Source organism: Pimephales promelas, chromosome 6, assembly GCF_988280905.1.
Source record: "Pimephales promelas chromosome 6, fPimPro1.hap1.1, whole genome shotgun sequence".
Lineage (NCBI taxonomy): Eukaryota > Metazoa > Chordata > Actinopteri > Cypriniformes > Leuciscidae > Pimephales > Pimephales promelas.
In genome coordinates, this window is record NC_142774.1 from 34,347,822 (window position 1) to 34,369,488 (window position 21,667).

Consider the following 21,667-nt stretch of genomic DNA (forward strand, 5'->3'; position numbering starts at 1 on the left):
AGAACTCTGGTGGTCCTAGAGCATAAGGCCAGTTGTTGGGACATAAAGGGTTGAAGAAGAAATAAAGAAATACATATTTCAGATGCTTTATTTTGACCATGAATCTTCATGATCCTGTGTGCTCTGCAGGAGATTAACAGTCTCCATCACGTGTGATTAAAATTTCTGATTTGGTTCTCCTAAAAAAGGACACAAAAAATGTAATCATTTTATAAAATATATATATAATCTACTCTAATTGTTTGTGTGTATGTCTGTGAACATGACCTACAGTCTTTCCACACACAGCAAGCACTCGTTGCCATAGGTGTTTCCGTCACTGCCGCACACAGGCGCGAGGTTCATAGGACAAGCCAGGATCTCCGCCATCTCAGCGCACACAGGCTACAAAACACACATCCACGTGCGTCAGACTAATTAAACCACTGCATTACAATAGTTTTAACCACGAAAAGTTCAATGAAAACAATAGTTACACATTTACAAGGTAAAGAAAAAATCCTCCCTACCTTTCGGGCTGAGCCAGTTGCTCCTTGCGCCCCTGAAACAGTTTTAATTACTTTACATATTGCATTTCTGACCGAAGAGGTTAAACATGTTCCTGTTCTTGTAATGTTTAAGTAATGCAGAGCAACATTGTTGTGATGTAAACACCTATTTTGCAGCCTTAGTTTGTTACAAACTGTACTATAATTAACAAAGACTTCAGATAATTAGAATCAATTGATTAAATTTGACACTCATCATAGGCTTTATGTTGACGCACCCAAATATGTACCTGAAGGGATCAGCAGAAGCAAGCCGAACAGAAGCACTATAGACATATTGACAAAGAATGAGCCCTATAGTACTCACATGACTTTATATGACGACAATGAAGTGTGGGAATTACAACACTTGAACACACATGCACAGACCCACTCTACTAGAGATAAGACAGTTTAAAGGGATAGTTCACTTTATTACAGATTTCCATGACGCATGCGCGAGAACTGTGATCTTTTTCTACTCCTTCTAGTTCAGTTTTCGCGCATGTTAAACTACATGCTAATCATACTAGCTTCTTGCTAAAAACATGCTAGCATGATGCTAACAACATGTTAATTGTGCAAGCATGCTAGCAACATGCTAGTCATAAAACAACATGCTAATCATGCTAGTTACATGCTAATAATGTTAGCATCATGCTAGCTACTAGGGCTGTAACGATACACCAAACCCACGATTCGGTTCGTATCACGATTTTTGACCCACGATTCGATTCGTATCGCTATTCTATCACGGGGCGGGGCTTGGGATGAAAAATAGATTTTGAGAGGAAAAAATACAAGTATTTTTATTAAATAACATTTGGAAAAACGTATAGAATCTGAACACCAAAAAACAATAATAACTATGCAAATTATTAAACTAAACTAGGCAGTGTAGGCTGCTGCTTTTGGGTGGTTTTCTGTGCTCCAACTATATATTTTTTTATAAGGCCCTTCTTGTTTAGAACTTCATGCATGTGTATTGCATGTTAAACAAGTACATAATGTGCTAGCTGTGAATAGCTACATAATAATAGAGATTAGGTAAGTATTTGCGCCCTAGCAACACGCTTGCAACTGAATAGCTACCCACCCCAAATACCCTAGCAACCGCCTATCAACACCCTAGCAACCACCCACCCAGAACACCCTAGCAACCACACAAAATACCTTAGAACACCCTAGCAAACTTTAAACTATTTTAAACTTTAAACTACTGAAACTTTAAACTGCATTAAAACTTCTGTAAACTTTAAACTAATTTAAACTGCTAAACCTAAACTTTAACCTACTTTAATATTTAACTAATTTGACCTTTAAACTTTCTAATCCAAACTCTCTCAAGCCAACTTAAAGTTTGTTTCGTTCAATTTTATCTCAATGCACCAGTTCAGTTAAGAGTCTGGAGTGCTACTTGCTTGTCCTTGCGTTGCTTTGGGGATTCCCTTTTGTAGGCATAAAAGGGTGTTTCCCTGTTTCATTGTTTGGTGGTCTCCCCGTGCCTGTATAGATGTCTCTGGGCGGCCAATCACGTGGTGTGTTGGTGGATGGATGAAAGTCTTTTGAAGTTCGAAGCGCTTTGCAGTCGAAATGGTTTACCGAAACTTTGCAGCAAAAGTTAACTCAGAATTGAAACTCTGGGTTCCATCCATAGAGCAATGGCCAAACCAGGAGAGCCAACCAGGATTTGGAGAGATAGTGTTGCGAAGTTTGGTGTCAAAGAATTCTTCATCCTGCAGTCAGCAACTCTCTGTGGTTGAGTATAACTCGTTACCAGTGTCATCTACAGACCTATCTCCGTTTGAGTGTAGCTTAGGTTACCAGGCACCCATTTTTCCTAGTCTGGAATCCGAACTCGCGATGCCCTCCGCCCACGACATCATCCAGACGTGTCACCACACATCCCATGAGACTCTGCTCCTGGTGGGGGCGGGCACCAAGGCTAAGGCCGATCGCCACCGGTCGAAGCCTCCCGTATACATCGTGGGTCAAAAAGTGTGGCTTTCTACTAAGAACATTCCTCTCCGCTCCGTTTCTAATAATTTAGCTCCCAAATTTAGCTCCCAAACTTCCTCCTTCATACAGGATAATTCATACCGCCTTTCATGTGTCCCGGTTCCTCCCCCGCCGCGACTAGTTGATGGGGAACCCACATATTCGGTAAATCGCTTTCTGTACTCAAGGCAGAGGGGACGCCGATTTAAGAATCTGGTGAACTGGGAAGATTACGGTCTGGAGGAGAGAAGTTGGGTATCAGCTAGGGACATCCTGGATCACTCCCTTATCGATGATTACAATCGACAGGTAAGGGTGTCTGGGAATGTCTGGAGGCATTATGGGAGGGAGGGTAAAGTCACGGTTCATATCTTCACTGGACCCCCCTTGTCTTGTGACTTTGTTATTGTGCATGTTTCTATGGGCGTGCCCCAGGTCACAGACAACAAAGGCACAACACGATACATTCAACTGGAAACAGAGAACATGGGAACATCAATGGAACAGGAACTAACCAGGAAACATACCACAACGATCTGATAAAGACAAGAAGTATATATCAGCACCGCTGATCAGCAGCAGCTGGCGCAGATAATGAGATGAAGCTGACAGTACTGATCAGCGGTAGTGATCATGACCACGCCCATACACACACGCACAATAACAAAGTCATGAGACAAGGAGGGTCCAGTGAAGCTAAGAACCATGACATAAATATCTTACATTGAGAGGCTTTGCTGACCTCTTGTGGAAAATAATTTCATGACACTGATTGGCCTTATAGCTCTATGGAACAAATGAGCTGTTTCTCTGGGTCCTAAAGTCAGAAAACTCAGTCAGTCAAAACCCCTCCAGTAATTTTTTTCTTTTGTGTATTTCTTTCTATAACTATTTTTTCTTTCTAACTAATCTTTCTTTCTTTCTAACTAACCTTTCATTCATTGAAACTAATCTTTCTATCTATAAATTATTTATCTATCTTTACCTAATCTTTCCCTTTCTTTCTAACCAATTGTTTTCTTTCTTTCTAACTAATCCATCTATAAAAGTCAAACTACTTTAAACTTCTTTAAACTCTCTGGTCCGGCTTACTCAAGCCAACTTAAAGTTTGTCTCATCAAACTTTTTTTTCTAGTATAGGTTAAACTACTTCAATACAGCTATTACTCATAGCCTAATCTGATCACTTCCTGACAGTACTTTCTTTACAAGAATCAATTATAATCAGCATCAAAACTAGCTTCAATCACTGCTGATTCAATCAAAAGCTCTTTCTGTCTTGCCTGCAGTGTTTGTCCTGATGAGCACAAGACCTCAAATATCATTCTTCAGCTCCAAAGGCCATTACTATAAGGAATTCTTCTTCTACAGTACAGTATTACATCAAATGCTGTGATCAGATAATATAGCTAATTTAGGTGAAAGGTACTACAGTAAAATGAACTCTCTGACGTGAGCATAATCACTTTATATAAATGGTTACACACAGGTACAATCATACCATGCATCAAAGATCATCGACTACATCATCCATTTAATGGATCCCAAATGGGACCCAATTTCTTATATATAATCTCTTATATTTTAAGCTCATATATCTTAATGCTATTTACTGCTCAAGAAATATTTATTATTATGTTCAATGTTGAAAACAGTTGTGCTGCTTGATATTTTTGATAGATAGATAGATAGATAGATAGATAGATAGATAGATAGATAGATAGATAGATAGATAGATAGATAGATAGATAGAAATGTAATTTGATCAAAATAATACATTTATTTACTTTTATTTAATCTTTTAAAGTAAATCAAAAAATAAACACAATCCTTGGATAGTATTGGGGGAGGGGGAATATTTTTTTACAACGAAATGTAAGAAATTTTACTAGGCCAATTTAAGAAAACCATGCAGTTAAAAAATAAAATACATTCAGGCTATAAACATTTTTTTTTTTTAAATATCTGAAACAAACATGAGTAGAATGACTGCAATTCAAGTGTTTCAGTGTGGGTGAAAGCCGTTTTAACTTTGGACATTCATTATTTGTTCAAAGTAATTATAATGTGATTCAGTAAGACAAAGAAAACCACCTAATTCTATCCGGAGCGTTTGATCATTATGAATGAGACAGAAACTCCCCGTTGAAACACACCACTGCATTCGCGTTCAATAAGCGCTGATTGATGCCCTACTACCGAAGAGACACGACTATAAAAACCAAACCTCGTCTCTGAGGAGCGTTCATTCACCAAATGAAATCACAGTGAGCTCTGCCGGTTAATTATTAGCCGTTTTCTCGTACTTAGTACCGGAGCGTGGAGTTTGGAGTCTGCCCCTCGTACCCAGATAAACACTGGAGAGCTGAAGGAATCAGGCACCCATCCTTTTTCTCGTGCGACCTCTAACGAGCGAGCCAACCATGCTGCGGCTTGCTGGACTCTTACTGTGTGTGACCTCCTTTCTAAGCACCTCATCTCTCGGTAAGTGATTTTTTAAGTCTAAAAATATATACATATAAAACATTAACATTAGGCTGCATGTTGCTGTTGGTTTGCTTGTTGTTTAAAGCTAACAAATATTCTCATATTTTCAAATTCAAGATTTAAATTACTTTTAAATGTTACATTTAACAAAACGCTGAGGTCTCTGTAATCATGAGTTGGGTTAGTCACATCCTTTCATTCATTCTGTGCCCAGATTCATCTAGGCAAATCATTGCAAGTAGACTCATAGGCTATATTGGTATCATTACTGAAACCCTTTTTTGTGTGTTTAAATAAAAATACATAAATGTACAAATTAAATGAAGAACATTTTGTTGTTTTAGGAGGTAAAATCAGGGCATTATCTCTGTATCAGAAGATGTGATGCAATCTGAATGTGACACGTCAGTGTTTTCAGGACAGGACTGAACTGTGTTGGCAGAGAGGACAACGGTCTCGTTTTAGAGAGATTACTGTTTATCACTTTATGAATCAACAATCCTAAAAGCACAGATTCAGACCAAATATGTTTGAGCATTAAATATGGTTGACCTTTTAAGTGTTTTTGCCCATTTAACATCACAAAGTATCTTGATTTTGCACAAACTTTAGATTGAATATGTGATTCCGACAAAGACAAAAAAAATGAAATTAAGTTGCATCACAAAAAAGGTTAAGAACATGATCCAAATAAATGAGGATTATAGATAACTGAGGATTATTAGCTCATAGTACACTGTTATCTGAGACCCACCTACAATTACAGATAGGACTACTACATTCCTTTTCCTTCTTACCTCTAATTTTTCTACGAAAGGCTATATAAACTTGCTCTGGAGTGCCTCCGGTTTGTCTTTTGCTTTCCCTTGACCAAATCAAGTGAGCATGTGGATGTAAACACTGTGGTGTGGAGTACAAAATGGATTCGATTCAGATTTTGTTTCTCATCTATTACTGGGTTTAAGGCTGTGTATGAGATGTCCTGTCCACTTCCTGCCTCTCTCCTTTCACATTCCTCCCTTGTTCTAGGCCAGCGCTGTCTTACATGCTGAAGCTCTAGAATGTGTCACAGCATGACATTTTTGTGTTTTTACAGGTGCGAGTGATGGACCTCGGCTAGATAACGACAAACTCTACAGATATAGCTACAGCGCTGAGGTCGGGCTGAACAGGCGGACGGGATCCACTAGAGGGAATGCTGGATTCAGGATTAGCAGTGATGTGGACATCAGCCTCGTCTGGAGGAACTCAGAGATCAAGGATGAACAGCTACTTCAAGTGCAGGTAAAGAAGAAAGTACTTTATTGATTATTTTTTGATTGCATTCCCTACACTGTAAAAATGAATTTCTAAGCAATAAAATTGTGGCAACAGACTACAGGCAATATTATTAATTACATTTAACAAATTAGAATTGAGTAATATCTAATCAAATTAATTCCTTAAAAGTAGTAATGAGAAAAAGTTAACCAGTCAAATGAATGTGAAAAAGTTGTGTTAAAACATAACCAACACCATCAGATAACCTTTTCTATTTGGTCATCTGACTGTTATAACTCGGGTATATCAGACAAAACAAAACATAAAGTGAATGACTTAAGTGTCAAGAGCCCAATTAAAAGCCTGACACAGATCACCATAATGGCGATTTAAAATTATGGTTTTCTTCTTCAGTGATTCTGCTTGTTAACATCGGGTGTCTTCTATATTGGCAATATAAAATAAAGAGTTGTTCATTCATCTCTGACATTTTTTTGTTTATTTTTTTGTGTGTAAATTTGACTCATTTTAAATGGTTAACTTTTAAGGAATTAATTAGATTAATTATTACTCAGTTCTAATGTTAAATTTAATTAATTAATATTGCTTGTAATCTGTTGTCACAATTTTAGTGATTAGATATAGCGTATATCATATTTACAATGTAGTGAAATAGACATGTGCTTATATTGAATGTCCAATTGTAGCGTATAAAATCGTAAGTATATTTAAAAAAAATTGTAGTAGCAGATAATATAATATTAGCCTAATAAATTTAAAAAAGGACACTTAAGTGCACTTAAAGAGAGTACACTTTTATGTCTTAACACTTAAGTAGACTTAAGTACATTTTAAATAATTATTTTAATATTTTGCCTTGCTGACTAGTATTGTTACTCAATATTACATTTAAAGTTAATTTTAAATGTACTATTTTGCAGCTTCATCATTACAAATATTTTTAAATATTACTTTGCATTTTAAACCATATTTCAAAGACAGTAGAATTATGAAATTATAAATAAAGATATACTTAAGTCCTAAATAGGCATGACAAGAAAGGGCTATTAAGTTTAACTAATTGCGTTCAATTTAAACTGTAATGTGTTTTCATTTAATTGCAAATGACCTGCAGTGTTTAAATGCTAAAATGTACTTATTTTTCAAAAGGGTATGTGAACCTAGTGTACAAATCAATGTTATTTGAGGAACCGTTTACACGAACTAAAAATGGAAAACTTTTTATGCGTTTTGGCTTTTCATTTACACGACAACTGCATTTTGGTGGCTTGAAATCACAAAATTTCGAAAAGGAATTCAAAGTGCATATTTTTGCACGATGCCGTTATCGTCAAACTACAAAAAGGCAAATTTGTGAGAATGGTGACGCCATGCGCATGCTTATTACGTGTTCAGTCTATCATAGACAGGTGCTTATAGACATAGGTTTACAAAGTGACGTCGCCAACTACTGGCTTGGCATTAATAATGCAGTGTTTACTTTACATATGTCTATACTATTGGTGCAAATCACATTCCCCTACCCTATCCTCAGATTTCAAATGTTCAAGTTGAAAGTGCTGGAAAGCACTCCCACAAAAACAACATCTTTCACGGCAGCTCAGCAGAAAGCATTCTGGGTAAAGTCAGGCTTGAGGCACTTCAGAGGCCCTTCATGGTGCTGTGGAAGATGGGCAAGGTAACAAACACACTTCATTATGTCATTAAAATGTGTTCATATCCGTTTTAGTTTTGAACTTTTACATATTTTCCATAGTGACTTGATTTTTTTGTGTGATTTTTCTTGCTAACTTAGATCAGAAGCCTGTACGCCCATAAGGCGGAGCCTGCTACCATCAAAAACTTGAAGAGGGGTGTGGCCAGTATGCTAATGATGCAGCTAAAGTCCGGGAAGATGATGGAGGTACACTCTGGCAATTAAAATTCTCCACTGAAGTGTGAAAAGTGTGAAAGTTTTTCCTTGTTAAAATACTTTCTCCATAATCTGTAGGCTGATGCTTCGGGGAAATGTTTAGTTGAGTACAAGGCTACCAAAAATCAGGTGATCCGTACAAAACACTTAGAAACCTGCAAAACGCAAGAGACTGGATTCACCACTCACAGCCAAGTAAGAAAAAAACTCATCTTACCTCATTTATACAACATTCCCAGCACTTTTTCAACTTTCCTCTCCACTCTTCCAGGTATTGGGTGTCAGTGGGAAGTCTGCTTCTGAAACAGTAATCACTCTGGAGAATGGCATCATTAAGTCTGCCGATACTGAGGAAACACACATTTTGTCCATCAATGCTCGTCATACCGCCGCAACTAAAGTCCTGTCCAGGTACCAAAGAAATGAGAAAACTTATCACGCATGATCAACATAATAAATGGATGAAATTAAAGCATCTTCTCATTTCCCTCAGGCAGTCATTGACGCTTAAAAAGATTGAGGTAGGGCCAGCTGAAGTGGCGGGTAAAGATGTTGCAGGTGTGGTGAAGTCCCTGGATGACAAACTCATGTCTGTCGGAGTCATAGTGGAGAAAGTTAAAGCCAAGTGCAAGGGATGCCCCAATGTAAGTAATTATGCGTTTATGCTTGTAAATCTAGTGTTGTCATCATTTTATCAGCTTTTATGTTATTCCTTTTGATTTTCTTGCACACAAAAAGGAGACATTTTGCTGTCGCAGATCTTTCCCAAAATACTCTCTTTTTGTGTTCCATTGGAAGCAAGAAAGTCATAGATTTTGGGCTGGGTAAATAATGATGGTTTTCATTTCTGTTCAACTATTCCTTTAATGGATTAGTTCACTTTTAAAAAAAACTTTTGCTGATAATTTACTCACCCCCATGTTAACCAAGAAGATATCCATGTCATTCTTTCTTCAGTCGAAAAGAAATGAAGATTTTTGATGAAAAGTGTCATTCCAGGATTTTTCTCCATATAATGGACTTCAATGGGAACCAAACGGTTCAAGGTCCAAAAGACAGTTTCAGTGCAAACTCTAAACTGTTCAAGGGCTTTAAATGATTCCAGGCGATGAATAAGGCTCTTATTAAGCAAAACGATCGCTCATTTATAAAATAAATATCAAAGTTTAAGTTTTATAAGCTCAAAAGCTCGCCTTGCTCTGTTCTGTGATGCACGTTTGTGACTCTCCTCTCCTGACTCTTTGCACTGAAACTGTCTTTTGGACCTTGAACCGTTTGGTTCCCAATGAAGTCCATTATATGGAGAAAAATCCTTGAATGTTTTCATCGAAAACCTTCATTTCTTTTCGACTGAAGAAAGAAAGACATGGACATCTTGGATGACATGAGGGTGAGTAAATATCAGCAAAAGTTTTTTTAAAAGTGAACTACTCCTTTGACTGTGATGTTCCGTATAAATCAGACAGAAATGTGTGGAATCTGTTTTTGTGTTCATACTAATTGTGCATTGCATTGTTATGGTGTACAACAGCTGATGGAGACATGGAAGGCAGTGAGGTCTCAGCTGGAGCCGGACTCACTCTTTAAAGCAGAAGCCCCGAGAAGCTTCCTCACGCTCTTACACAGCCTGCGCAAAGCCAGCAAGGCAGAGATCCTCACAGTACTGCGCAACTGTAGCAAGACTGCACTGTAAGACCAAACTCCTCATTGTAATTTCCTCTTTCCAATTTATACACTAAGGCCCTGTCCAAAATGGCACACTTCAATGTGCAATTGCAGTCTTGTGGACTGCATAAGTCAGGACACCCCTATGTTAAATCCCCATAGAGTCAGGCAGATTTTTATTTTTAAAAGCCAGTTATTTCATGGATCCAGGATAATATGCATCCTGATAAAGTTCCCTTGACCTTTGGAATTAAAATAGACCCACATCATCACACACCATTCACCATGCCTAGAGATTGGCATGGTTTTACTTCAGTTAGCCTAATAGCTGGTTTGATTTGCATTGAAAGATGATCTTATGGAAAGTACCCCATGGCAATCTCTAGGTGTGGTGGAAGGTGTGTGATGATGTGGGTCTATTTTAATTCCAAAGGTCAAGGGAACTTTATCAGGATGCATATTATCCTGGATCCATGAAATAACTGGCTTTTAAAAATAAAAATCTGCCTGACTCAATGGGAATTTAACATAGGGGTGTCCTAACTTATGCACCCTGTATTTTAAGGAAAAACATTTATTTATTTAGGATACATTATTCATTCACAAAGAAAATTTGTGTCCTTAAAGGTAATTTTTTTCCTCATTTTTCTAATTAAGGCATTAAGATCAATAGCCAAAAGATGATTTTTTATTCCTCTTTTTAGGCAACTTTAGCATGGGTGTCCAAACTTATTCACATAACTGTACAGTTTATGAGTCTTCCCCTACCATTTTAGAAAAAAGGAAAATCGCTCCCCAGATGTAGAACTACATTTTGTTTCGTTTCGCTCAGACATTTGACGGCGTGTACATACACGCGGAATCACTCGGACATTAATGGCGTAGACATACACGTGGATAGCTCAAAATGCGCATAGATAACACACCACTTGACTTGAAAGTGGCGTGTATGTTTACGCAAAAGTCATGATGTCATGTTGTGATTTCTGAAGGATCATGTGACACTAAAGCAATGATCATGGCTACAGTTGTTGCCATATGGTTAGAGAGTCAGAGTGATAACCCTAAGGATGCTGATCCTACGCAGTACTCCGAATGTGTGTGATGAATGTGCTTTATCTAATCAAAAAAATTGTGGCAACATAAGAACATATTACAAGCAATATTATTAATTCAATTTAACAATAGAATTGAGTAATAATTAATCAAATTAATTCCTTAAAAGTTAACCATTTAAATTGGATTAAAAATTATTTTTTTAAAAACATACATTTAAGTTACCATTATGGTGATCAGTGTTTGTTTTGGGTTTGTTTTAAAATTATGGTTTTCTCCTTCAGTGATTCTGCTTGTTAACATCAGGTGTCTTCAATGTTGGCAATTTAAAATAAAGAGTTCTTAATTAATCTGTGATGTCTGTCTGTTATTCCGATATTTTTGTTTAATTTGAATAATTTGTTCAATTTAATTAATAATATTGCTTGTAATCTGTTGCCACAATTTTATTCATTAGATAAAGCGTATTATTTTTTACAGTGTAACTTGGATGGGTTAAATACAGAGTATGGGTTGCCATATGGCCTTCACATGTCACTTTCACTATATACTCAGAAAATAGCAGCCATTGTTGTTGTCCTGCCTCTTAACTTTTTTTTTAGACTGCAAGTTTACATTGTTTCACCTTTCTAGGCCTCAGCTGGTGGATGCAGTCACATCAGCACAGACTCCATCTTCTCTCTCAGCCATTCTGGAGTTTCTGGACTTCAGCAAGAAGGAAGGTTTAGTGCTACAGGAGCGCTTTCTGTACGCATGTGGTTTTGCCTCCCACCCGACAGAGACCATGCTTCAGTCCCTGCTGGTAAGACACCTGCATTATTGCTCTCATATCTTATTTACATCTGAATTTAGAGCCTTCTCACTGCGACTATCACCTTTAAATAGATTTTTTAACACACACACACACACACACATATATATATATACATTACATTACATATATATATTAGGGCTGTCAAACAATTAATCGTGATTAATCGCATCCAAAATAAAAGTTTGTGTTTACATAATATATGTGGGTGCACTGTGTATAATTATTTTGTATATATATATATATATATATATATATATAAATACACACACATGCATGTATATTTAAGAAAAAAATATTCATATATAAAATATTTATATTTATATATAATATAAATTATATATAAATCTATATACAGTATATACATGAAAATATTTCTTAAATATATGCAAGCATGTGTGTCTATTTATATATAAAATAATTATACACAGTGCACCCACATATATTATGTAAAAACAACTTTTATTTTGGATGCGATTAATCGCGATTAATCATTTGACAGCCCTAATATATATATATATATATATATATATAATGTTGACAATTTTCATAAATTATCCGATGAATTATTTCATGAATTATTCTATCTTTCCCATCTAGGATGTGTCTAACGGAAAGATTGGCAGCTCAGACATTAAGGAGTCAGTTGTGATCATCATGGGAGCTCTGCTCAGGAAACTCTGTCTGAAAGGAGAATGTGAACTACCAGTGAGTTGCATATTTTATATTTCGTCATATTTATAAATTGCAATTTAATCTACGCACGCATAATTGTTCACATATGATAAGTGCATCATAAATATATGAATGTATTAAGTACCTAATCTATCTATCGAAATAAGTATCTAAGTATATAAAATAATTTGGTTATGCTTTCTGCTACAAATAACAATAGCTCTCTCAGCAACATTTTAAACATTAAACCGTGCTTGCATTATAAAATACATCTTAATCAGCATCTTAATCTTTCAAACTGCCTGACTGTGTTTGTCTTGTGTTCGATGTGCAGACAGTGCTTAAGGTGAAAGAGATGCTGTTGGCAGGGCCTGACAGCACTCAGGTGGAGTCTGAGGTTCAGATGTACCTGCTAGCATTGAAGAACGCTCTTCTACCGGAGAGTGTTCCTCTTCTTGCCAGATATGCTGAGTCGGAGGTGGGAGCGTACAGCACCATTGCCATCACAGCGCTGCAGAGATTCGACCCTGAGCTTATGACACCAGAGGTACATCATCAATCCCCCATCAGCCTATCTAGAGGGGCACAAAACTACTCTTAACACACTATTTCCACAGGTGAAAAAGACAGTGAACCGCATATACCATCAGAACCAGCGTATTTATGAGAAGAACATTCGTGCCGCGGCAGCTGATTTGATTATGAGCAGTAGTCCATCATATATGGAAGTGAAGAACGTTCTGCTCTCCATCGGACACCTGCCACATGAGATGAACAAATACATGCTGTCTAAAGTCCAAGACATATTGCGCTTCGAGATGCCGGCCTGGTGGGTCTCACGTTTACTAATCGCATTCTTCAAATTATAAATGAACAACTATTTTATTCTTAATGATTGTCTCTGGCGCTGGGTGGCACTTGTGTGATAAGAATCATCTGTCCGGTTTGCAGTAAATTGGTAAAACAAGTGATGAAGGACATGGTTTCCCACAACTATGACAGATTCTCGAAGACTGGGTCATCATCTGCTTTTTCAGGATTCATGGCACGTAAGTGAGCTCATCTATACCCGCTCTTAACCTTTAAACTTATACATGACGCTATTATATTTATATAATGATACCTGACACAAAGTCAGCATCACGCTCAGAAACAAAGGTACAAAAACTGTCACTGAGGTGGTGACCTTTCATTTTTGTACTGTCTTTAACATATATATAGATAGATAGATAGATAGATAGATAGATAGATAGATAGATAGATAGATAGATAGATAGATAGATAGATAGATAGATAGATAGATAGATAGATAGATAGATAGATAGATAGATAGATAGATAGATAGATAGATAGATAGATAGATAGATAGATAGATAGATAAAATGTTTATATGTCGATATATATATATATATATATATATATATAGATAGATAGATAGATAGATAGATAGATAGATAGATAGATAGATAGATAGATAGATAGATAGATAGATAGATAGATAGATAGATAGATAGATAGATAGATAGATAGATAGATAGATAGATAAAATGTTTCACACTATGATGAAAATGTGTTTTATGAAACATGATTTAGAAGAAATAACCTCAGTAAAATAACATGTTTATTGTTTTAAAAGGCCGCTATAATGATAGGATTTTGCCTGGTTGGTGATAAAACAGTTGAAAAAAATATAAATAAATCCCTCAGTTACATAAATATACATATTAATATACACTACTGATTAAAAGTTTGTGGTGGTCAGTAAGATGATTTAATGTTTTTGAGTCTCTTGGTTACCAAGGCTGCATTTCTTTGTTCGAAAATACAGCAAAAACAGTAATATTGTTAAATATAAGTACAATTTAAAATAACTATTTTCTATTGTAATGCAATTTATTCCTGTGATGAAAAAGCTGAATTTTCAGCATCATTCCTCCAGTCTTCAGTGTCACATGATCCTTCAGGAATCATTCTAATATGCTGATTTGCTGCTTAAGAAACATTAGCTACTTGTGATCAATGTTAAGCTGCTCAATATTTTGTAGTTCAAAAGTTGAATTTCACATATTTTGAATAGAAATTTGACATTATAAATGTCTTTACAGTCACTTTTGATCAATTAAAGCATCTTAAAAAAGTTTAGAAAAGTATATAAAAAAAAACTTACTGACCCTATAGCGACCACCTATAACAACCTGGCACATTGTTTGTAGAGAAGTAAATTATAAACGAATGACTTGTGTCTTGTAGCAGTGTCTGTAGTATATATCATTTATTTCAACAGAAACTGCTGATGTAACTTGCACCTACAATTTGGACATCCTGTACTCTGGCTCAGGCGTATTGAGGAGAAGCAACATGAACATTTATGGACAGAGCAACAGTGCCCTCCTTCATGGCCTTCAGGTACTGTCATCATTACCATAACACAGTGTTGTACAGGAAATGCCATTAACGTGCATTGTGTGTGCTGATATTCACCTGTGTTTTGTGCTTGCATTCTGATTTCCAGGTGACAATTGAAGCACAAGGTCTAGAGTCTCTAATTGCAGCCACGCCAGATGAAGGAGAAGAAGAACTGGAGTCTTTTGCTGGTATGTCTGCTCTTCTGTTCGATGTCCAGCTCCGCCCAGTGACCTTCTTCAAGGGCTACAGCGACCTGATGTCCAAGATGTTCTCTATGTCTGGAGATCCAATCAATGTGGTGAAGGGCCTTATTCTTCTGACAGATCACTCACAGGTATGACATCCAGCTTAATATGCACTTACAGAAGAGACGCTTGACTCGTCACACTCACACATGCAGCAGATGGTCTGCAATCAATTAGCATTGCCGGACAGCCTGGGGACAGTGTGTGACATTTGTGGGACAGATTACAGGGCCAGTGCTGAATTCTGAAAGTGAATGATGGACATGATTTGAAACACTTAGCATGGTTTGAAAGTGTGTCTATTTTATAACTGTGTAATTTCCTGCATATACATATACAACTCGAAAAAATCGAAAATCGTGCAAAAGTTCATTTATTTCAGTAATTCAACTTAAAATGTGAAACTAATATATTATATAGACTCATCACATGCAAAGTGAGATATTTCAAGCCTTTATTTGTTATAATTTTGATGACTATGGCTTACAGTTAATGAAAACCTCAATGTCAAAATTAGAATATTGTGAAAATGTTTTCATAGCTTTAAAGGAGTAGTTCACTTTAAAAAAAAAAAACTTTTGCTGATTATTTACTCACCCACACGTCATCCAAGATGTCCATGTCTTTCTTTCTTTAGTCGAAAAGAAATTAAGGTTTTTGATGAAAACATTCCAGGATTTTTCTCCATATAATGGACTTCAATGGGAACCAAACGGTTCAAGGTCCAAAAGACAGTTTCAGTGCAAACAGGCTTTAAACGATTCCAGAATAAAATAAATAACAAAGTTTATGTTTTATAAGCTCAAATGCTGGCCTTTCTCTGTTCTGTGTGACTTTTCTGTTCGAACTCATTCATCAAAATGAACAAATCTTTTTTCGAGTCATTTGGCTCGTTCAACGAACGAAATAAAACGGAAAAAGATTTGTTCATTTTGATGAGCAAGTTCTAACAGGAGACTCACGAACGCGCATCACAGAACAGAGCAAGGCGACCATTTGAGCTTATAAAACTTAAATTAAATTAGCGATCGTTTCGCTTGATAAGACCCTTTTTCATTGTCTGGAATCGTTTAAAGCCCTTTGAACAGTTTGCAGTTTGCACTGAAACTGTCTTTTGGACCTTAAACCGTTTGGCGTCCAGTAAAGTCCATTATATGGAGAAAAATATTGGGATGTTTTCATCAAAAACATGATGAAAAAAAAAATATTTTCGACTGAAGAAAGAATGACATGGGGGTGAGTAAATTATCAGCAAAAGTTGTTTTAAAAGTGAACTACTCCTTTAAGCCATAATCATCCAAACAATCTAAAATATTAAAAGTAATATTTTTGTACTTTCTCACTTTCTTTGAAGGTGATTCCTCTTCAATCTGGTCTAAGAGCCAGTGCTGAGTTCCAAGGCGGTCTGGCCATCGATATCTCTGGAGGGATGGAGTTCAGCTTGTGGTATAGAGAGTCTAAAACAAGCGTCAACAACAGGTGAATTTCTTCTTCTTAAACTACATTCTTGAACGGGATTAGTGTTGTGCATTCAGACAAAGATCCGAGCTCTGATTAAAACGAACCCCACATGGGACTACAACCCATGATGACCTTATGTAAGACATCTCACCCTAGTTTTCTTTAGATGCAAAGTTGGTTTTGATAAAATCAACTACTTACTTTGCTTACTCAGAAGCCGTTGCCAGATGTTTTTCTTCATTCGTTTTTTCGAATGAGAGTAAATATGATGCCGGTGCATCTTATTATAACATCATTAATCCTTCCGTGAGATTTGATGCTAATCCACATCTTTAGCCACAACTGCACCTGCTTGCTTACAGTTAGTTTGTGGATGCAAGCAATGGCAACTTGGCTAAAATGAGACAGGCGGAAAATGAGGGCAATGGAAAGATGCTATGGTAGGAGTAAAAGATCAGGGGTTGAGGATAAAATTAGGTCATGATATCGATTGTGAGAAACCAAATGCTCTCGGGGACAGATTTCAGATATTTCATCATCTTTACATTTGAACTGATTCCATGTTGTTCAAGACAACATACTCCCAAGTTCATACTGTGTGAGGAAATGTCTCTTTTTTTACCTTACATTTAGTGCTGCGGGTTTGCTGTTCTTTGTTTCATGATGGGTATTTCTGGGTGACATCTGCTTTTCTACATCTGCCAGCCCTCAGGACAGGCAGGGGCAGGTGTATGGATCAGGGAGGCAAGCTTTACCTTCTCTGAAAGCACACACACACACACACACACACACAAGTAGACAGACAAAGACTCACTGACAGACAGACAACCTAATACGTAAACACATGTGCGTGCGGGCACACTGAAGCGGGGAAACCGATAGAAAGACACTGTACGCACACAGACACGCATAGTCAGACACAACCGGGTTATGTTTAGAAACGAAATAAACCACAGCTCTCTCGGGCGCACAAGATTAGCATGCCTCCAATCAGCCCACTCATCACGGGCAGCCATGTTCAACAGATCATTTAAGGTGGAGGTTGAAAGCATGGAGCCAGACTGTCTCATGGGAAATGTGAGCCCAAACACCAAAACTGAGTCAGCAGAGAACGAGGCAATAAATCTCTATCACAAATGGTTCGCTGTGTGGCATGTGCTGCAGGAAGAATGAGATGTTCAACATGGTAAATCCTAGCTGAAAATACAGCTGAGAGACAGTGAAATCAAGTTGTGCACATCCAAGGTTTGACCCTAAGGGAAACTCTAGTTTTGTAACTATAAAAATTTAGTTATTATTTTAGATATACAGTCATAGCTTAAAATTTACATTCTGTTTTAGTTTTAGTCATTTTTAGTACTTCAAACTCATTTTATTTCTGTTAGCTGCCAAGGTAAGATGTCTTATTTTGAAGGTTTTTTTTTTATCTAATATGTATATTTTATTTTATTTAGCTTTATTTCAGTTAATGAAAATAATTTAGCTCTAGTTGTTGTACTCTGCTTGTTGGTTCAACCTTTTTTTCTTCTAAATTAATAAATTAACAATAATAGAAAATCTGCACAGAGACGCATTACCACGTCAGACTTTGTACATCCGCTCAATTTCAGTTCGCTTCTGTACTCAATCTGTGAGATAGCGACTGATCTCCATGCCTATCTCTCAGCTTTCCTCCGGCCTGAAAACAGCCGGCCAATCAACGAACAGAGGGCGGCCTGAGAGCCGTGACGTAGATGCTAAGCGCCAAGTTTAATATAGTTTTTTAGGTTAGGGAAAATGAAAACGACCGCGGATATGGAGATATGGGGATGCAATTCGCTCTGTTGTGGAGAATATTCCGGGCATTTGCAAACTGAAGCCCAAACAAGAAGAGTGTTTGTTAAAGGGGTCATGAACTGGCTTTTTAAATTTTATTATATTGTTGTCCGAGGTCAACTTATGACGTTCGCTTGGTTTTTCCATTCAAAAACATCAAAATGAATAAGTAATAGGCTATTTTGTACCCAAGTTTTGAGCCTACCTGAAAAACGCTCGGTTTTTATGGGCATCTCGCACTGAAGACTTGGAAGTAAACGCCCACTGCTGTGAGTGGATAACAGTTTTGCATATTATAATGAGTTTTAACTCACCTGACGATGGATATTGTTTTGAAAACGTCCAATGTTGTAAAATGGCAACCGGATCTTCTTCTGCGGTTGTGGTGTTTTATCCTCTTTGACGTCATAGTTCCCCACTTTGAAAAACGAAGTGTCAATAAAAGCTTATATTGGACTAACAAGGACGTTTTCAGTTCTGAAACTTACAGGATATTCTTATAATATCATGAGCTCTTAGATGTCAAAAGCTCAAGGAAATTTAGATTTCTCTTTAAACATTTTGAATGGAGATGATGTTTAAGTTGGAGAGAGAGGTGATTGCTAATATAGCTATCGTTCTTGTTGTGAACAGGCCTTTAGAGTTTTTAGTGTTCTAGTTAAGCTCACCCTTGACATTGTGTGCAGGGGAGCTCTGGTCGTCATCGGAAACGTGACCGTGGATATGGACTTTGCAAGCGCTGGAGTGGAAGTAGGTTTCGAGACAGAAGCCACCCTGGACTTCATCACTACAGTGCAGTTCTCCGAGTACCCCTTCCTCGTCTGCATGCAGATGGACAAAACCACTTTCCCCTTCAGGTATCTATCAACACATCAGATTCTAGGTTACAATCATATAACATTTTAAACTGTGTGAAATGAACACAACTAACCTGTTTTGCTTCTGATGCACTCTAGAGAGATGGTGTCCAAGCAGGAGAAGCTGCCTTCAGGACAGACGTTCTCCTCAAAGAGGAGCAGAGATCAGCTGGTGCCGGGCTCAGAGTTTCCTCTCCACCAGGAGAACTCGAACATGTGCAAGAAAGTCTTTGAGCAGGCCTGGTAGACCAACTAGCAAATGTAAAAGGTTATCACACAGACAACCATTCTGTACAAGTATGTTTTGCGTTGACTGTGTGTGCTAAAACCTGTTGGACCTGTGGACACTTAAAAATGACGGTTGCCATAGTTGAACCATTTTGGGTTTGCCAAAGAACTTTTCAGTAAACAGTTCTTAAAATAACCATTTTTTATTACCGTGCAGAGCATTTTAAAGGGGTAGTTCACTCAAAAATGAAAACTATTACTCCGTTCCAATCCTGTAAGGCTTTCGTTCATCATCAGAACACAAATGAAAATCATTTTGTCCTTCCATTGACGCTTCAAAAAGTCAATAAGAGATCGTAAAACATTTATCAGTGAACATAAACAAGAGCTCAACCGAACCTGCTTGATATGACGCGCGGAAACAAACCTTATTGGTTCTCGCACGTCAAGAGAAGATGCTTGAGCTTCCGTTTACCAAAACTAATGTGTGAGTTGATGAATGTCTATCTGTGAATAAAAGCCTAAATTCGAGTCTCCACTCAATTTAGTTTTTACAATCTCGTTATGAACTTTTTGAAAAGTCTAAGTGGTAGTTGCATAGTCTGTCAATGGAGGGACAGAAAAATCTCTTTATTTGTGTCCCGAAGGTGAACGAAAGTCTTAAAGGTTTGGAACAACATGAGGGTAATTAGTGACAGATTTTTCTATTCCATAATTGATCTAAATTCCACTCTAAATTCCACGTTTCCTTGGATGTTGTTTGAATCATGAATTGGCATAAAGAACCTTTATTTTTAAGAGTATATTAAAGTCCTTACAATATGTCCAGCCCTGTTTTATACATTTAAGAATGATCAGTGCAAATTCAGTTAATGTTTTTTGTATGTTTTATAAATGTGAGGAATGTATAAAAATGTTGTCAGGATAACCAATGGCACTCTCATCATGTGAAATAATTATTCAACCCCTAAAAGTGAAAGTTAGATATTTATAAATTGTAACATTATAGCATTATAACAGGATTGTGCATTTGAGGTGCTACTGTGTTATTTATTTAATCAGAGGGCTTTCTGACACACTTCATCCCTCCACAGGCAGTTCATGCTGTCTGGTTTCCATGACTACACCAGATGTTTACATTCTTGAGAATATTTATGGCAGTCTTGTACATGGGAAGACAATCAACCATGAATAAAGTCTTTTTTTGGATTTTCTTTGTCATCTTTTTGGTGTTAATATCATGGAAAGTGTAACTTTTAATATTTAATCTTTATTAGTATACAGAGTCAATCCTTTGTATAGAATATATAGTCTACCGAGACTTCATTAAGCTAAAATTAGGATGAATGCAGACTAATTAACTTACAGCTCTTTTTTTTCAGGATATCTGAATTTCTTTTTTAAAACATAGCTTTGAATAAATCTACTGCTAAAAAGAAGTAGCCTATTTGACATCTTTTTAATAGTACTGAGAACATAGAACAGGGATAAAGTAAAAATAAATAGCTTGTCTAAAACTGAAATTTTCTATATCTACTGTAACAAAGTTAAAGGCAGGGTAGGCGATTTGTTATAGAAACATTTTTTGTTATGCTTGTTGAAAGTCTCTTCACATTCTTATAGACATCACTAAGTTAAGTGGTCTAAATGTATTAATATGTATATATCTCGTCTGTGGACAGTGTAGAACCATAAAATGTTCATCCAATCAATACAATGCCTGCCAGCCAGCATGTATTATCATGCCTCAAAGCATCCTACTCACAATTCAGCAGAGTTAGACCGACATCAGTCACAGGACATAAGTTAGACCGACATAAGTCAGATAACGGCAGAGGTATGTACACCATTGAGGACATATTTATGAATACAAATATTGATTTTAAATAAAAAATTACATAAAAAGTTACACATAGTCCCTTAAACAGTATAAGGACATATTTTTTTTTTTTTAAAGTTTCCATACGTTTTTTTAGTGATGCCAGTTTGTTTCCACAAAGGAACCGTGAACATACCATTTCAAAAAATGGTGCAAATGAAAGGTTCTATATGGATGTTAAAGGTTCTTTGTGGGCTCATACATACATTTAAGTGTGTAGATACCCAAAGAACAAACTAATACCCTAACTTCTATTCCGTTTTTATCTGACCTTCAATTATATGCCTAATTAAATGCAGATAAGTGTGCACAGCCAAGATAATAAGTGCTTTTTACGAAAGCTCAGTCAGTTCTTATGAACACA

General features: G+C 36.8%; 2 protein-coding genes across 3 annotated transcripts; one reads left to right on the top strand and one right to left on the bottom strand.

The window, feature by feature from the left end:
• Positions 1-70: 70 nt before the first annotated feature.
• spink4 (serine peptidase inhibitor, Kazal type 4) lies at positions 71-883 on the bottom strand. Of its 2 annotated transcripts, none has more exons than XM_039670149.2 (4): positions 779-883; positions 510-541; positions 272-384; positions 71-179 (listed from the first exon to the last, which is right to left on the bottom strand). In XM_039670149.2, the coding sequence occupies exons 1-4, from the start codon at positions 822-824 to the stop codon at positions 134-136; spliced, it is 237 nt and encodes a 78-aa protein (XP_039526083.1). In that variant the 5' UTR covers positions 825-883; the 3' UTR covers positions 71-133. The 2 variants fall into 2 exon arrangements, with proteins under 2 accessions (XP_039526083.1, XP_039526082.1); XM_039670148.2 differs by having other exon boundaries at positions 767-875.
• Positions 884-4,876: 3,993 nt separating this feature from the next.
• On the top strand, positions 4,877-20,633 carry mttp (microsomal triglyceride transfer protein). The gene is made up of 18 exons (XM_039670110.2): positions 4,877-5,009; positions 6,109-6,296; positions 7,828-7,971; positions 8,089-8,196; positions 8,284-8,400; positions 8,477-8,616; positions 8,699-8,849; positions 9,737-9,894; positions 11,560-11,728; positions 12,338-12,445; positions 12,747-12,959; positions 13,030-13,241; positions 13,364-13,461; positions 14,697-14,818; positions 14,925-15,152; positions 16,418-16,542; positions 19,026-19,196; positions 19,296-20,633. Exons 1-18 carry the CDS (start codon positions 4,949-4,951, stop codon positions 19,441-19,443), a joined length of 2,661 nt encoding a protein of 886 aa, XP_039526044.2. The 5' UTR covers positions 4,877-4,948; the 3' UTR covers positions 19,444-20,633.
• The last annotated feature ends 1,034 nt before the right edge of the window (positions 20,634-21,667 follow it).

Excerpts from the sequence above, each read along its gene's own strand:
- spink4 (XM_039670148.2), bottom strand. The coding sequence starts at position 824 with ATGTCTATAGTGCTTCTGTTCGGCTTGCTTCTGCTGATCCCTTCAGGT. Across the intron at positions 385-509 it reads CAACTGGCTCAGCCCGAAAG|CCTGTGTGCGCTGAGATGGC; the intron begins GTAGGGAGGATT and ends TGTGTTTTGTAG. Across the intron at positions 180-271 it reads TTGCTGTGTGTGGAAAGACT|GAGAACCAAATCAGAAATTT; the intron begins GTAGGTCATGTT and ends GTCCTTTTTTAG.
- mttp (XM_039670110.2), top strand. The coding sequence starts at position 4,949 with ATGCTGCGGCTTGCTGGACTCTTACTGTGTGTGACCTCCTTTCTAAGC. Across the intron at positions 8,197-8,283 it reads AGTCCGGGAAGATGATGGAG|GCTGATGCTTCGGGGAAATG; the intron begins GTACACTCTGGC and ends CATAATCTGTAG. Across the intron at positions 14,819-14,924 it reads CCCTCCTTCATGGCCTTCAG|GTGACAATTGAAGCACAAGG; the intron begins GTACTGTCATCA and ends TCTGATTTCCAG.